The sequence below is a fragment of the Marmota marmota genome, unplaced genomic scaffold (genome assembly GCF_001458135.2).
Source record: "Marmota marmota marmota unplaced genomic scaffold, marMar, whole genome shotgun sequence".
NCBI classification, from domain to species: domain Eukaryota; kingdom Metazoa; phylum Chordata; class Mammalia; order Rodentia; family Sciuridae; genus Marmota; species Marmota marmota.
This window is the reverse complement of record NW_025999842.1, coordinates 59,895,739-59,913,596: the sequence shown is the minus strand read 5'-3', so window position 1 is coordinate 59,913,596 and position 17,858 is coordinate 59,895,739. Positions and strand designations below refer to the sequence as shown.

The following is a 17,858-nucleotide window of genomic DNA, read 5'->3' as shown; positions in this document are numbered from 1 at the left end:
TTGTAATAAAAACCATGACTTAAGGAGAAACCAAAAGGAATTCAGCTTGTTAAAACAAAAATCACCAATTGTACATCCCCTGTTTTGTTTTTTTCTTTTTAAAAACCAATCCATTTGTTAAGCAGCTTAAGTCATCATTTGGAACTTGACAAGACTCCACAGATTTTTCTTTTTCATAAAAGCATTAGAGCTGGTAATAGATCTTATTTGGCCCTGCTGCTTGACCCCAAGTGAAAACTCTGACATTTCTTTGCTAGCATTACCTATTGAAAGCATTGTGTTTTATAAAGCCTATTTAATATTAATCTAATGCATATGGGTTCCAGTCATCCCTGGATCTTGTGCTGTGGTGAGGCCCTAAGGTGCTGGGGTGGGTTAGGCAAGGCATGGAGGGAGGAGAGAGAACAATGGTGGGGATTCAGCCCAGAGCCTTCAGGACCTAGCCAGGCCTGCCTCCAGAGGACCTCAGCTTCATTATAGGTTTTCTTTAAAGCTACCCAGAACTTCCCAGGACCCATGGTCTTGCTGCAGGTCTACATCACCTACTTCATCACAGAATTTCACACAAAGATTGTTCTACTAGGCTTAGGCCAAGTGTTCTTCCACCATTCTCATTTAGGCCTTCACTCACCACACTCCCGAGATTGTTTGCTTGCCTTCTTTCAATGCCATCACGAAGCTCTACCCACCATGTCTCAGGCCCAGGGTTGTGCTAGACGAGCCTGGTGGAAGTCAAGAGGAATTGGTCTCATCAAAAGGCTGCCACCAACTGTTGAAGGACAGTCTAACACTTGGCTCACCACTGAGGGCCACAGCAAAGACATCCAAGACATACTCCATCTCTACTCTAGGAAGAAGCACATGGTCCTCTTAGAACAATGATTCTTTTCATGTTTTGGGAGGGTCACGGTACTTTGGACACTCTGGTGAACCTTGGCATTTACATAAAATATTTCCATTTAACTTAAAGGGTTTGTCCTAATGGCCTCCCAAACATACCCATGGAGTACAGATTAAGATCCTCTTTAGAATAAAGTGAGAACAGTATTCTTCAGACAGATAGAGAACATTTAGGAGACCACTTTTTTTTTTTTTGGCATGTAGAGTGTAAAGATGGCAGAGGAGTGCTGGGGTCTGAGGTAATTTGAGAAAGCTTTATGTTACAAATTGGCCTTGAACTTGACTGTAAATTGTGGGTGTATTTTGAGGCCAAAGGCAGAACATTTCAGGTAGAACTGCATGAACAAAGGAAGAAAGGTAAAACCCCACTCATTCATAATCACATCCATCCTCTTAACAAATATTGAATACTTATTGAAATAAATGGGGGAAATAAAGATAAGACATGGTTCCCATACCTCAAAGAATTTATAGTCCAGTAGATGGAATACAGCAAGCATATAAATAAATGTTACAAAGGAAAATGTAATTGTTCTGAGCAAAATCTAAAGAGTTATGGAAAGGGGGCAGTGTGTCTCAAAGTGCTTAAGGCAGGAGGCAATGTTAGCAGGGCATTAATGCAAGAAAACTGTGCAATAATATGGGCAGGTACATTGTCAAGATCATACTTTTGGTTTGAATATCACACCTCAAACAGAGAAGGGAATCAGTATAGGCAAAGTCAGGGACGTGGAAAAATATGTAGTATGTTTGAAAATCACGTTCAGCTTGAATCAAGCACAGGCCAGAAGTAGGGAAAGCTTTGAAAGCCAGTGGGACCCAATCATGGATGCCATGAACTGGCAGGTGAAGGAATTTGAGTACATGATAAAAAGTCATGGATTTTCTGTGATGTGGGGATTTAGGAAGGCATATCTGGCTGTAGTACTCGGGGAGCATTGGAACAGGGTGGCTAGGCCACAGGGAATGATTCTTGCTGTTATACATCTGAGGAAATTGACATAGTGAACAAGAGAGGGTGAGTAATAAAGGGGAACCATGGGAATTTCTTATTCACACCCACCTGATGGACAGAAATGGGACATAACTAATGGATCACTCACCAAAGGAAACGCCATCTTTATTCACCAGGAAGGAAGGGGTGATGATAGTGGGTTCCTATGATGCCTTAGCCACTCTTCCTCTGAAGACACCTTCTAAATGAGCTCCACACTTCAGGACAGGCTATGTAAACCGTCTATCGCCTCAAGTCCCCTATCATGCATTTTAGAATCTCCTCACTCAGAGCAGTGTTTGCACATCATACCTCACGTAATAAGGCCAGATCGTTTGTGTCAGATTTTTGGCATTTGAAACAAATTCGTACCCTGCCATGGCTATATGCTATTTCCTGGAGTAAGGCTTGAAGAGATAGGCTTTCCACCTTTCTCTGACTTAGCAGATGGCTGCTCTTCCAGCATTTTAAGTGGAATCTCCTATGTTGCCTTATGTTCACTCCATATTTTGAGAACTAAATTGAGAAGATATTATTTCTTTTTTGCAGATGAGAGTCAAAGGAGATAAATGCCTCACTTATGATAATGAGTGATGACCAAAGATTACATCTAACCAGTCTATTTTAATAGGAATTGATGCACAAAAAAAGCCTGGAGAGATAGAAGGAGGCTTTATTTTTCCATAGAATTTCTTCCAGGCTCTTCAGTTCAATTCTCACAGTCCTAGGCCAAACTCAAACCAGGATCAGGCAGAACATTCAAAAACTTAGAGCTTTGCCTTCCTTTTAGGGAATACTTCAATTTCCCATTCAGCCTTAGATTTGTTCTGCCCTCTCACAGATTTCTAGTGTGGCAAGATTGTATTCCAAGTCATTCTCCGCTGAGGCACTTTTCTCACTCTGGATAAGTCATATATCATTTCTGCCTGGTTCTTCTACTTGGGAGCAATTCTTTCATTCTCTTCCAAATCACCAGTGACTTTAAATGCCACACCTGATCCCAGCAATATAAAGTGGGCACTTTGCTTATGAATCTGTATAGTCCAACTTCCATTTAAAGTCTCAAGGCTATTGGTTTACTAAGCTAATTCAAGAGGTCTCCAAAGAATCCCAAAGGACTTCCAAAATTTAACTGCTTCTTCTTTACTGATGAGGTGAAATTGCTGTCAGATTATGGAATTTTGCTGTTATTTTTGACATCGCTACACCAGATACCACAGAAGTCTTTTTAAAACATGTTGAATTAGCTGCTAATCAGTTTCTTTCATTTCACATTTTGAAATGCTTAAATCTTGGAGAAGCAAACAGATGCAAGGAGGCTGAAGATGTGTGTTTGGGGGGCTTAACTATTGTAATGGGCTTTTACAACATCACATTAGGACTATGCCCCATTCTCTTTCGGCAGCCTTCATAGTGATGGGGTGGCAGGTGGGATAGAGGTTGAGAGGACAATCCCCCATCTCAGTTGAACTCAGAGCTGGCCTGCAGAGGTCTCATTAGACAGTGTCAAAGTTGCCAGAGAATGGCTCAGCTCTCACGCTGCAGCTCTCGCCTTAAACCCTCTACATCACCACAGTGGGAGGAAAACACACCTTATGGGGACTAATGACTAATTCCCTACATCATGCCTAATGTATCCCAGGGTGCTAACTTCAGCACACCTGCCTCCTTCACTTGTAAGGTAATGAGAGTGCTTGTGAGTTACTGGTCACCGACAACATTTATAATACTCTTCAACCTAACATTATTGCATAGGTCAGTGTGCAGTGTTCACTGGAAGTGGGTGAATTCTGTCACCTTGGGAGCCTCGGTTTTATGGGTAGTTGGTCATTGAAGTGGTTCAACACCCTTTATAAATGAGGTGGATGCGTTTGGAAAGGTCCTAGGTGTCCCATGATACCCTGTTAAATTTTGTTACTAATTACATCATCAAGAGGTAATTATAGCACTCTGAGGCCAGAGTTTAAAATCATAACCATCCAGGAAATTTAGCACATAAAATAGGTATGCATTGGCCTGGATAACCAGGATGGTTGTGAGGAAGTGTGGGGGTGGCATGGGGAAGGAACTTGGAAATCCACATTGCATGAGTTAAGTTAGCAACTAAATTCATTGGTGGTTGTCACCTTCCAAGCTGTGCTATGGAGTAGGAGTGTAGCTGCATTTAAGGGTATGCTCAATTTTAGAGAATTGAAAATTATTTAATTTGGAAAGTTATTTATTTTTCTTTCCCAGAAAGCTGAGCAAATTCTCAGTTTAAAGAAAGAAAGGAAATGTGAAGTTCCCATGGACAGAATTTTAAGATAATTTTTTTTTTTATAGCAAATGGCCACTACTAAAAGCAATGCAGTGAGACACAAGTAGACCTGGTCTCTCAATGCTATCTTTAACCCCTTTGCATTTCAGCCATGAAGGAACTAGAGGGAAGAGGTTTCTGCCTCTTCTGAGAGTCTCTAGCAGTGTGGTTAAGAACATGGACTCTGGAATTGGAACCCGTTGATTTGCTTTCTGGATCTTCTAGGTTAATGTTGTATATTAGTTAGAGCAACACTGGTTGCAATCACAAATACACCCTGAATTAACAATTCTTTCACACAACAGAATTTTATTTCTCTTACGCAATAATCCAATGCTGGTGTTCCTGATGAGCAAACTTCCATGTTGGGATTCAGGGATGGGCCTCCTTTGGCTTGTGGTTTTTCAGTCTCCTAGAACCTCNACCACTGGGTCGCGGGTCTGCCCACCTTGCGGGTGCGAGTGGTGGCTCCGCTCCGCCTCCTCTCCAATTGGGGCCACACGGTCACCACGCTGGCGAGCCGCTGGGCCTGCTCCGGGCGCTGGCAGCGGCCCGGCTTCTCCCCTCTGGCTCAACGACAAATTGAGGAGACTCGGGTGTCTGTGCCTCACCCCCCCTACCAGGAGACCAACTGCTTATGTCACCGCTGGAATTGATGAAGTTCTCTCCTCTGCCGCTTTCTGCTGACATCAGATCTCTGCCATGTTGGTGTCCTATGCGAATGGCAGCATTTCGTTCCTCTTGCCGGGCAACCAAAGCAACGGGTGAGTCCTGACCGGCCGTCAGCAGAAGAGGGTAAATTATTATGGATATAGGTTCCTGAAGAAAATGGATGATTATAGTCCCCTTCAGTGCTTTCTCCCTCTCCCTCTCTTGCATGGTATCTTGCCATGAAATCCCATCCACCATGGGATGGTGCAGCACAAAGGCTCTCACCAAGTGCAGGTCCTCCATCTTGGATTTCCCAGCCTCTAAGACCATGAGACAAAGGAGCACCAGAATTCATAAATTATTGAATCTGCAGTATTCTGCTATAGCAGGAAAAAACTGTCTAAGACCCTTTGAAGACACAAGGATACAGAGAGAAACTGAACATAGAGGCTTTGTTAAGCTCCCCCTGGTTTATTACCATTAGGTCATATCCCTCTGTGCAACCATAATTCCCCATGACTGTTCCTCTTCATCAAAACTAGTATAAAAATACACAGGCTTCCCTTTCTTTGGGTCTCTATTTCCTTATCAACGTTGTGCAGGTAAAACTTATTTTAAATAAATCTATAAGCTTTTACCTTGTTTCTCTGTCTTGTTTTAGGGGCTCAGTCATGATCCTTAGATGGGAAGAAAAGATTACTTTTTTCTCCCCTCCACATTTCTCCCTTGACCTCAACTACTAAAGCCAATGTGCCCTTGCACTCCCTTTTTTGATGCAGAGCCACACACACAGTCATTACTTGTTATATCTAGAGATGGCGTGATGACCTGTATCATCTCTAAAATTTCCTATGTTCCACTTCAGTCACATTGTGGGGTATAGCTACCCCTCAGGTCATATCATAATTGAAAACATCTTCAAGTCTAAAATCTCTAACTTGGAAAAAATCTTTCATTGACTAGAATGTTCTGAGCCTTCCTCCCCCTTCTTTAATGTGAATAAAGCTCCCCCCCCCCCCAGTTTTGATTTCTAGCCTCTGGATTCCCTTTAAGACGTCTGCAGCGTGAGGATAGCCCACATCACCCACAATTCCATTAATACTTCTGAATTTTTTACTCTTTTGGCTTTCACCTAAATCTACCAGCTTTTAATTCTAAAGCTGCTAAGCAATGATGGAGTCACAAACTACAAATCCTTGCCAATTAACCTCAGCTGCACTCTGTGGCAATGTAACAATCTTTACTCATCTCTTGGTGACTTGTGATTGACCCTCCTAGCAATTCTAAACGTTTCTCATTCTCCTCAGAATTTAACGCTATCCATTTCTCTCTCACTCTCAGCACCTACAGGAACTCCTAAAAATCATATGTGAAATCCATCATTCTTTCTGTCTAATTGAAAGACGTTTTATCACTGGTCCAGCCATTATGACAAAATTGTCTGGAAGTTCTTTTAAAAATTAAACATAGAATTAAAAATGATCTAGCAATCCCACTTCTCACTCCACACCCAAAGAAAATGAAATCCCTATTTCAGAGAGATGTGTACTCTCCTGTTCATTGCAGTATTATCAGCCAAGATATGGAATCAACCCAAGGATGCTATACCAGATGAACAGAGAAAACATCACACACACATGCCCACCACAGAAGTATTATTATTGAGCCTTAAAAAAGAAAGAAATCCTTCCATTTGCAATAATATAAATGAAACTGAAGGACATTATACTAAGTGCAATAATCCAGATATAGAAAGACTAATATTGCATGATCTCACTTATATGTGAAATCTTAAAAAAAAAAGTCAACCTTATAGGAGACAGTAAAATGTTGATTACGAAGGTCTGGGGAAAGAGGTTTAGAAATGGAAAAATACTTAAGACTTTTGGTTACAACACGACTAAGTTCTGGATAGCTTATGTATAGCATAGTGGTTACGATTAAAGATGCATTGTATACTTGAAATTTGTTAAGAAATATGCTAAGACTTTTATGTGCCCTAACAACATATTAAAATGTGTCTAATTTGAAATGAGTTTTGGTTATTCATCACAAAGATGATTTTTAAAGAAGACCAAATTAGGGTAATTTTCACTAAAAAATTAAATTCATTAACTCTTATTCCAATAAAAAAGAAACTTAGGATCTGGACATTGTTAATGAAAAATATAACTGTTTTAAGATAAATGATAGTCCTTGAATTTATTCATAAAGTGCACAAGTTACAAGGAAAACTTTAACCACTATCTTGATCCATAAATTTAATTATTCTAAAAATTATTGTATAGTCTCATTTAATTTCTCCACAGAGGCTTTTTCTCTCCATTATATTTTCTCTATAGCTCTAGTCCCCAGAAATACATCTAGACTATGGTTTGAATGTATCTCCTGGAAGTTCCTGTGTTGTAAACTTAATCTCCAATGCAATAGTGTTGAGAGGTTAGAACTCTAAGAGTAGATTAGGTAATGAGAGTTAGTCATCATGGGAGTATTTCATGGGGTCATGATGAAAAGATAAGTTAGATTGCCTTCCCAAACTAGCCCTTCTACTTTTCACAAAGGAATGCTGCAACATGAAGGTCCTTGCCCTTCAACCTTGAACTTCCCAGCCCCTAGAACCATTAACCAAATTTAAGGATTTTTTTCATTATAAATTACCCTATCTATGGTATTCTGTTATAGTAACATATAATTGACTAAGATAGTCTGGATGCTGAATGTTCATGAAACGTCCATATGTTAAAGGCTTGGTGCTCAGGGAGGCATTATTGGGAGGTGGTGACACCTTTAGAAAGTGGGACCAGGTAGGAGGTCCCTAGGATGTGTCCTCAAAGGGTATTATGGGACTGTTTTTTTCTTCTTTCTCTCTGCTTTCTAAGATCATGATATGAGTGATTTTGTTCTGCATTCCCATTTTGAGATATTGTCCTTGCTAAAGGTCCAAAGCCAGAGGAGGTTGGGAAGATTTCATCTACAAAGTTAAGAGTTTTGCTTTTGTGAAAAATGTAGGATTTGGATGAAAGAAGAGAGAATGGTGACAGACATTAAATAAAACCTATGTCACGTTATGTCCTGAAGACAATCTTTTATTGACCCTAATGAAAATTATTAATGTACAAATTTGGATTACAGAATGGTGGGGAAAAATAAGAGTTAAAAAAGTAATTTCCTAAGGAAAGAAAAAATCCACTCCATTTCCTCTTACAAATGTTTTATTATCAATATTATAAAATACCTTCATGAATCATGATAGCTAATTCATACACCATTAATCTTCCTACATTTAAATACAAACATTGTCACAAATAATAAGCTGAAATGCTGGCGAAATATTTTGGAAGTTGGAAGGGTTTAAAATAAGGTTTACAAACTGCAGAAGGTTTTTAACAATAGAAGCACTGAGAGGGGGCTCAAAAAAGACCTTGCAGAAGATGGAGATCAAGTCGGTGATGGGAGTGGAGCAGTACCTTAACCAAAAATGGAGATGAGCTATGAGAAATGCACACATCTAGATCCTCATGGAAAGGTCAGATTCATTTAACACTCAAGCACAGCTTATTATCACTGTCCCGAACAAATAAATTCACATTTGAGTTCATTTCCTAAGGCAGACATTAAATGAGTTCAGGTTGGTAAAACATTGGGTAAAGGATAAATGAACCATAAATATAGCTTACTTAAAAGAGGAGAGCAAAAAGTTCAAAGAATGTGGGTGTAAAAATAAACTTTGGGAAGCAGTTATATTAAGTCATTTGTTATCATTAAATGCAAGAGTATGCCTTTAAAAGACTCCACTTATGTATATTTCTAGTTATTTTATAAAGAGTTGTAGGGTCAGGAGCCACGTTTTGCTCAATGGTATAGAACTTGTTTCTAGTTATTTTATAAAGAGTTGTAGGGTCAGGAGCCACATTTTGCTCAATGGTATAGAACTTGACTATCAAAAGTGGGACCTTGGGTTCCATCCCCTATACCTCAAAAAAAAAAAAAAAGTAAAATGATGAGATGCAAAATAACCTGACATAGAGATGATCTGAAGCAAGGCTGAAGGGATCACCAAACCAGCTCAGAAAGGAGCAAAGGACCTTTCAAAGCACGTCTTAGAAAAGGAAATTATCCTGTATGTTATAGTTTAAGCTGCCTACAACATGATAACAGTGACTTGGTAAGAACTATTTAACAAGAAGAGTTAAGGGTAAATTACAGATTTTATTCAAAATTTGATATGAGTGAATTCATTTGTATATTTGTGATTCTCAACCATACTCCAATGGCCAATGATTGTTGAAGATGTATTTATTTCAAATTGTTTGAGTATATTACAAAATCATTAGGAAAAAAATGTATTTAAGAATAAGAAAAACAAGGCTGGGGCTGTAGCTCAGTGGTGGAGCGGTTGCCTTGTATGTGTGAGGCACTGCGATCAATCCTCAGCACCACATAAAAATAAATAAAGATACTGTGTCCATCTACAACTAAAAATAAATAAATAAAAAGAATTAGAAAAATAGTAACATATGTATCTTTACTATAATCACATATATTTAAATTGGATATTAACTCTTTATAAAGCCTCCTTAATTTCCAGCTCTTATTATGTAAATGCTAATATTAGGTTTATTCCTAATCCAAATCCCAAGTGTGCTATATAATTTGATACCTACCTGCCTTTCTCTTTAATCCTATGTCCTAGCACTCTCCCTTTTGTGAAAGGCAAAATTCACTCTTTGTGAAATTCTCCCAATGTAGACTTTATAGACACGTAGCCTGTGCAGTGGCAAAAGGTCCCATACTCAGGAGAACCCTGAGCTGGGCTTCATGCTCTGTCGCCGCCACCTTGAAATGCCATTTTCATTTCTTTCTGCATCCCTACCATGCCAACCTTTTGCCCATCTCCAGAGCACTGTGGGTACTGTTTCTTCTTTTGGAAACACTCATCCACTCACTCTTTACAAAGTAGATGATTCTCTCAACCTTCAGTCTCAACTCAAATGGCAACTTCTTGGACAACCTTACCCAATTTCTTTATATAAAGTGCCACCTCTACTCATTCTTTTTATCCATTTCTAAGGCACTTAATATAAATCTATCATCATCTTATTTCTTAGTTTCCTTGCTCACTGTCACACATCCCTTCCTCCTAAACAGAAAGTACCAGGAGAATCAGCAATCTTACCTTTCTTGGTAGTATACTGAAAAATGAGTTGAGACTAGTGACAAAGATCTTTTTCCTTGACCAAAGTGTGGTCTTCTCAAATGAAGCCTTGGCTTATAAAAACTAGATATGCAGCAAATTTTTTCATCCAAGCCCTCCAACCTGACACTCCTTTAAAAGACTTGAAATAGAAACATAATTTCTGACAGCTCAAGCCTTCATCCTTAGGATGACCCCTGCACCTTCAACCTGACTTAAAGTGCCAGAAGAATTTACTGTTTGATCTAGCCAAGAGCTATGATTGGGCCCTCACCATTGCAAGAACATTTACGAAAAAGGGCTTACTATTTTAAACCCTTCCTCTGTCCCTTTGAGATGTGAATGTATCTCTTACAGCTCAAATATCTTTCTCAAGGACCTGAAAGCCATTTCTTTGAAATGTAATCATCAAGAAGGATAGGACCTCTGTCTCTCAGTCTCTATTGAAGGACAGAAGTCTAACTCTGACAATCTCTAGCTAGTAGATACATTCAGTCTCAGTAAATTTACACCCATCCATCCTTAGCCAAATTTTGCTTTACTGACTTTTCTGATTCCTACTGAACTCTTTATTCACCTGTTAACACACTCAGTCACCTGAGTACAAACACACACACACACACACACACACACACACACTCACACATGTAAAATTCATATATTATTATAATCTGTCCTTATAATAGTAACTAGTGACCAACTTTAACTTTCATAATAGTGCCTGACACTATTATCAATTTTAATTTGTTGACTGAATAAATAAACTAATAATATAATAAATCATTTATTTTCTTGGGAGGAATATTTTTTTTCTGGTTAAAGTTAGGCATCATGGGTATTTCACCCAGCAAAATTCAGCAATATTTTCTAGATATTTCCTCTCTACACATAGAGTATCCCTATTTACTTGAGACAAGACACTAAAAATGGGAGAATTATATGCATATATTTTATATGTATTGTTGCCTTTCTGTTGGTTTATGATCCAAACAGTAACTTAATTCCCTAAACCAAAGAAAATGTACAACTCTATGAATAAATTTTGGCACACTTTGGAAGGAAGTCAAAGAATAGCTATTGCCAGAAAATGAGATAATTTCAGAAAAAGATAGCTTTGGATCAAAAGAATAATAACCAGTATACAGTTCTAGCAGAACTAGATTAAATTAACATATTAACAAAGTTTGATAATAATGTAAGGTCGGACAGATCTCTTTTAGAAAATAACTTGTCATCAAGTATTTTGACCATAAAAATACTTATGTTCACTGAATCAAATCATCTATTTCTAGTGTTTTATTCAATATAAATTAAATTTATATAATAAATGGAAAGCACTATCTTCACAAAGGTATTTATAAGTATTGTTTATAATACCAGGAAATTGGAAATAAACTAAATGTCTAAATTTAAGGGATTGGTTAGGTAAATCATAGTAATTAATTCAATTAAATATTTTTTGATGGGAAAGATTATGCTATATAACATAAGGGGCCAGCTAGTATACACAATGTCAAGTATTTTTAATAAGGATAAAAAATTCATAAATATAAAAATAAAAATTTAACAAATTCAGAGCCTAGAAAAATATTAAAGAGTAATTTACTCAGGAGCTAATCTATAAAGGATATTTTTAATTTATCCATTTTTCCACATTTTTGCTAAAGGAAATATAATAAAATGTATTTTCAATATGTCTAAAAGAATCATGATTTTCATCATATATCATTTTCAATGAAGACCAGTCAGTGTGAGATCTTAAAAGAGTTTGTTTCCAATAAAGTAAAATTTAAAATCAGAACCCCCTCCTCCAAAAAAGTTACCAAGTTAAATTTTCTGAGAAAGGTAAAAATTTTTTCATTAATTAATCCAAGATACTAGAGAGGTTTACTTAAAACAAAGCAAAAAATAGGGTTAAGTAATCCTAGAAGAGACTTTTCCCCACAAAAAGGTTAAGTCTAAGTAAACCAAATAAAATCATGGACATTGGTGATTTAAAAGCAATGCATTAAAAAAGTAAAAATCTTGGCTCAGTACTCACCGGTATACAATATTCCACCATTGGGTAATGCAATTTGTGACCTTTTGCTGTTCGACCAGAAAAAAAGCAGCTCTGGCAGACATCATAGTTAAAATGCTTTAGGCTTCTATACCTGGAGAGAAAAACGGAAAATTCATTGCATTGCATTCCTATTAGTCTACATCAATCACCTGTGGTAAGGAATTTCATTAATCCAGATCACCAAGGAAATAAAGTTAGACTCGCCACATACACAGAATTTGTTTAGTAACTCAGCTTCAAATTAGGACAAAGAGAAAACCACCTTTCTAGTGGGCAGAAAAATAAATTTTGGGAGTTTAAGACTCTAAAAATTTATTTAAGTCTCTATCTAAAACATGTTTCGGTATGTTTAGACACAATGAGAAAATAAATATCCATGTCAGATTTCCTGTGATGTTTGAATATGAATTAAAAAAAATGATGAAGAAAAGCGAGCTATGATCATTTTAATTGACACATCAAATTTTAAAATTTTATACCATCAATAAGAAATGAATCTTTGGATGGAAATGTGGCTAAATGATACAGTGCTTTCCAGGCATGTGGAGCCCTGGATTCGATCCCCAGTACTATGGGGGTAACAAAAAGAATCTTAAAATGTTTCACAAAGGTATTATTTCTCACAATGAGCATTTCTAAATTTGGTTTTAAAGATTCATTAGGAAAAAAATTAAAAAGCAAAAAATACCCTGTAGCAAATAGGCAATTAAATAAAACCTTAATCACCACATATTCTTGTTTTTAAAACTCTCATATAATAACAACACTCCATGCTGACTTCCATTTGCAGAATCTTATTTTGAGTAGTGAAACTCTAGACATTAAATTTCTATGGGTTTGAGTGGAAAACATCTCCCAAATCTTCCACCTTGAGAGCATGGCTTGTTGGAACTAAGAGAATAAATTATATCTGTATCTATAGAAAAAAATTTAGATGATCGGATTAATAGAGTGAAAATGGAAGCAAAATGCAAAGGTTATGTGAGGTTAATGTTATAAACTATTAAGTGCTGAGTAGTTTCTATAATGACCTACAAAATCACTCATAAGCTGATTTGAAGAAAATCAATCTGTCTACACTACAGTCAGCTTACTTTGTCAAGAATCTACTGGATTTGAAATAGTAGCACTACTATTTCTTGACCTATAAGCATGGATGGACAAACATGATTGATGTTGTCTCTTTGAAGTGGCACTATGTTTATTGCTGATAGCCATTCTCTCATCAAAGGTAACCCTTGTATTATTAGCATATTTTAACAATGCACCCTTCTAAAATACCAATTCAGTCTTTCTTGCTGGTAGATGTAACCAGCACAACACGTATTGAAGTTGGTGGGTGAGGTTTCTAGATGTAATTCCAAGGAACTGACTTCACTGGGAAGAGGAAAGCTCCTTCTTTCTCCTTGTTGAAAATGGCCTGACATCCGGAAAAGCCTTTTTGTTCCAATGAGATAACCATGGAAATGGAAGCCACACACTAGGGATGACAGAGCACAAAGACAGAACTAGGAATTCAGATGATCATGGAGCAATGATATCAGTCCTGGATTGCCTATCTCTGCACTTGTGTACATGAAAGGAATTAAATCTCCAATCTGTATATGCTATTATAATTAAATAATATAATATTCCACCATTAAGTAGTAGTATACGATTCTAATGGAAAGTAACTATATACAATTCTAATGGAAATTCTCAGCTTAGCAAACACCCTAGAGCTCTAAGATGTTAAAATTCAATTTTGGAAGTAATTAGTGAAAAATTCTAGCAGCATTTGCAAAAGTTCAGAATGTGAATATGTGTATATATATATATACATACACATAGGGGGAGGGGAAAATATATGTGTGTATGTATATATACACACACACACACACACACACACACAAACACAGAGAGAGAAAGAGCACAGGAGCTTGATACAGAGGCAACCTGGACAAGTTAAGTTTATTCTCTAAAGCACATATTCCTCTATCTTTATTTCTATAGCTGGCTGTTCATTCTTCCTTTAATTTTAGAGAAAAGAGAGATATCCTTTTACTACTAAGAGCAAAACAGACCTATTCTATATTGGCCCCATTTTACTATTGGAATTGTTCTTAACATTTATTTTCTCCCTGTGCAATCTGTGTAATAACTAAGTCACCGTTAGTTTGAAGAAATGTTGGCTTGGGGTTGTTCCTAAAAAATGCTATCAATTCTATTTCTCTTTTCTTCTGAAACTAAAATTTGCAGAGGTACCATATTCTCAACGTGGGAAGTTGTGAAAATACACAAGAGTAAAGGAGGCAGCAACATTTATCACCTATCATCTCACCGTTTTCAAGATCCTAACGTATTTTCCTCAAATAATCAGTAATCTGATTATTTCTCAAGTAGTATTTGAGTGTTGCTTCCTGGTTACTAAATTTCATCCCAAAGACCTTGGAACATCCACCACATTCCATCAGGACTCTGTGTTTATAACCAGTCATGCCATTATATCCTACATGAACATTTCTGTGACCTAAGTAAATAGAGACTCTGGATCAAAGTAGTAAAAATAACCATGATAATTATAAAGTAAGTTCATGTAGTGGTTACTAGAAGGATGGTATTTTTAGATGGGTGGAACACACTGAGCATTCCCCATGTACTTAGGGAGACAAAGCCCCAAACAGGAATGATGTAGAAGGATGATGAACATGTCAGGGAGATTACATACACAGAACAGAAAGCAGTCTAATGCCAGCACCGGCAGTACTTCTTACCTGAATCCTACAATTGGACACTCTTTACAGATGTTGCATTTGGCCTGATGTTTTGCAGTCTCAGCTGCTGCTACTCGATGTAAAACCGGCAGCCAGACCATGGACTGTGGTTCCAACCGCATCCAATCTATAAACTCTTTCACACTTATCTCTGGTTTGTTGTTATTCTGATAAAGAAGCAAATGCATTAAAAGTGAGGAACTGGGAGTGTGGCTCAGTGGTAGAGCACTTGTTTAGCATGTGCAAGGCCCTGGGTTTAATTCTCAGCACTGCAAAGAAAAGGGGAAAAAAAGTGAAGAACATTTCTTCATTTAAGCTGTTGTAAGTGTTACTGCTTTATAATCCTCTGAAAATCTGTGCACAATTAAGAGAAAAGTTATGTAACTCTTTCTAGGTCAGTAAAATTAAAAAAGATTTAAGGTTCTTTAAGGCAAGAAAATTCTAGAATTTACAAATAGAAAAAACAGAAATTGTCATATAGGAAGAAAAAAATCCCATTCCTTAGTACTTGGATTTTTAAAAACAAAAGCAAAAATCAAGGTTTCACAGGTCTAGGCAATTTTTTCACACAAATATCTAAGACGGCAAAAGTGTGTGTAGTAAAGACCTACGATAACCTCACAAACTTGAAGGCCACTAGAAATGGTAACTGAGAGCCATTATTCCTGATCCTGCTTCAGTCTTGCCACATCATCACATATTGCTAAGAACATCTTTGCAGGATTTCCAACTTTGACATGATAAAAAAGATAAAACTTCTCAGCCCCTCTTCAAATCCTGAGGAATTTTTGTAATGTGCAAAGTTAAATTTCATCAACATCATTCTGCTATTGTTGAGGTCAGCCTATGAATCAACATACATGACTATAAATAATATCTAGAAAAATCATTTGGAATTTTTTATGTCTAAAATAAGAAAAAGGGCCATTATAAAATGTAATAACCCATGACATTGATTCTCCTCAAAGACACAGTGTGAGCATTTCTTTTTTCTCAGAAGTGATAAATCATTGGCTACGTTTTGGCAAAATATTTGTAGGCTTGTACTTCATGCATATGTATAACATCAGTAACATTTCTAAAATGTCTTTATCTTTATACACAGTAAGCATTAAAAAGAAACTAAAGTGTTTTCCTGGGTGAAAATTAGTAACTTAGATCTGTATAAAACTTTGCACATTGTTCTCCTTTTATGATATATTCTCAAAGGAAAGATATTTATAATATCATTAACTTAATTTTTTAAAAAATCTTGTTTACAAAGAGCTTCAAGGTATTTTTATTCATGTATTTAGCTAATAGTTATTAAAGTAATTCTGATGTGTGAGGTATTGTAGGAATGAATGCACTTCAATCTGAATGTTACGTCCTTCTAAAACTCATATATTGACACTTGGAAGGTGATTAGGTCATGAGGGTGGAGCCCTCATGATGGAATTAATAATCTTATAAAAAAGGCCCAATGGAGCTCCCTTGCAACTTACACAGATAAGGACACAAGAAGGAAGAGCTGTATATAAACCAGAAGCTGCCCTCACCAGATACCAGGCTGGCACCATGGTCTTGGACTTCCCAGCCTCCAGAACTAAGAAATAAATTTCTGTTGTTTATAAGCCACCCCACCCCAGCTTGTGGCATTTTATTAAAACAGCCTGAGACTTAGGACATAACAATAAACAGACAGGCGCTGTTCTTATCCTCTTGAAGCTTAGGTGCATACGGAAGAAGCAAACATGAAACAACTGATTCCATAGTTCAGCATGAAATTTTAACTGTGAGGAGCATGAGAAGAAAGAGGTAGAGGAGGTTAAGGTGAAAAGTAGAAAAAGCTAGTCTCATCGGAAGAGGTCAGAGGAGGATTTTCAGAGGATTCGAGAGTTAAGGTCACACCTAAAAATGTAATAGCACAAGTGAGGACAACAGGGCTTGCAGGTGGAGGGAAAGGAAGAGCACTCCAAACACTGCCTAAAGGCAGGAATCAAGGAACTAAATCATCCTGGCTGGAAAGCACAGGGGATGAGTGACAGGAGGTGAGGCCAGGGCAAAGGCAGGGCCAAATGCAGCAATCTGATTAATACTTCATAAAGAAAAAAAAGGAGGGGGTGTCTTTGCAAACATCCCTATTCTTTGAGTTAAACGTGCCTTTAGAAATAAAATATTAATTCATTGGGACAATACCCCAAATCTTCTATCTCTCAGCTCCAGTCCAAACCCCATTCTACTTCTTGGAGTGTCCTTGAAGTCCTCCCCTGACACCTCATGCATACCAGGGGGCCTCAGCTTTACCTGCTGGAAGCAGCTTCGGACACTGGGCTCAATGTTACTGCCTCCAAAAGCAGCGACCTCCCCCAGCTGCCGAGGGATCTGGATGGCATCGTGAAGTAACAGGCCCAGCTGCCGCTGGTCGCAGGTCTCTGTTGGCCCTGCCACCTCCTTGAAGAGATCTATAAGGGGGAAAGACACAGGGTTAATGTCCATCTGCCTTTTTTTTTTTTTTGCTTAAAGTATATCCTGGGTAATCTGGACAGAACTGTGTAGATTAAAAACAAAATATCCAGGAGGACATAAATCAGATTAATTGTCTCTGAATTCTGATGATCTTAATATCGTGGGTATCTGCAGACTAGTTCCTCATTAAAGACATGTAGAATATTAAGATCATTAGAATCCAGGAGACAACTGCACACAAATAGATCAATTAATACAAATTTCCTTTTTAAATATTACAATAAATACACATGGGTTAATTTTATGGTTTCACTAATGGTTTCTCTTGAGAAAAGGTATAAATAGATGTGCTTTCTCTTTTTAGGCCCGTCTCTTTCTTACTAGCTATAAAAATTATGTTCATTTTATTTCATGTAAATAAATATTTCTTTTTCAAATTTAAAAGACTAAAAACATTGTGTATTCTTGTACTCTTTCAGGTTTTGTATTTACAAAACAAAAGCACTGATTTGTTTTCTAACTTTCTTAAATCAATAAATTAAAACTCTTCTTTCTAGCAC

At 37.2% G+C, this 17,858-nt stretch overlaps 1 protein-coding gene across 1 annotated transcript in view; it reads right to left on the bottom strand.

The window, feature by feature from the left end:
- Positions 1 to 17,858, bottom strand: part of Utrn (utrophin) — a 515,860-nt gene that overhangs the window by 41,724 nt on the left and 456,278 nt on the right. The window contains exons 63-65 of the mRNA XM_048800520.1: positions 17,137 to 17,294; positions 14,851 to 15,017; positions 12,077 to 12,188 (exon numbers count right to left, since the gene is read on the bottom strand). Coding sequence (XP_048656477.1) covers positions 12,077 to 12,188; positions 14,851 to 15,017; positions 17,137 to 17,294 — 437 coding nt within the window. The remainder of the gene's footprint in view (positions 1 to 12,076; positions 12,189 to 14,850; positions 15,018 to 17,136; positions 17,295 to 17,858) is intronic.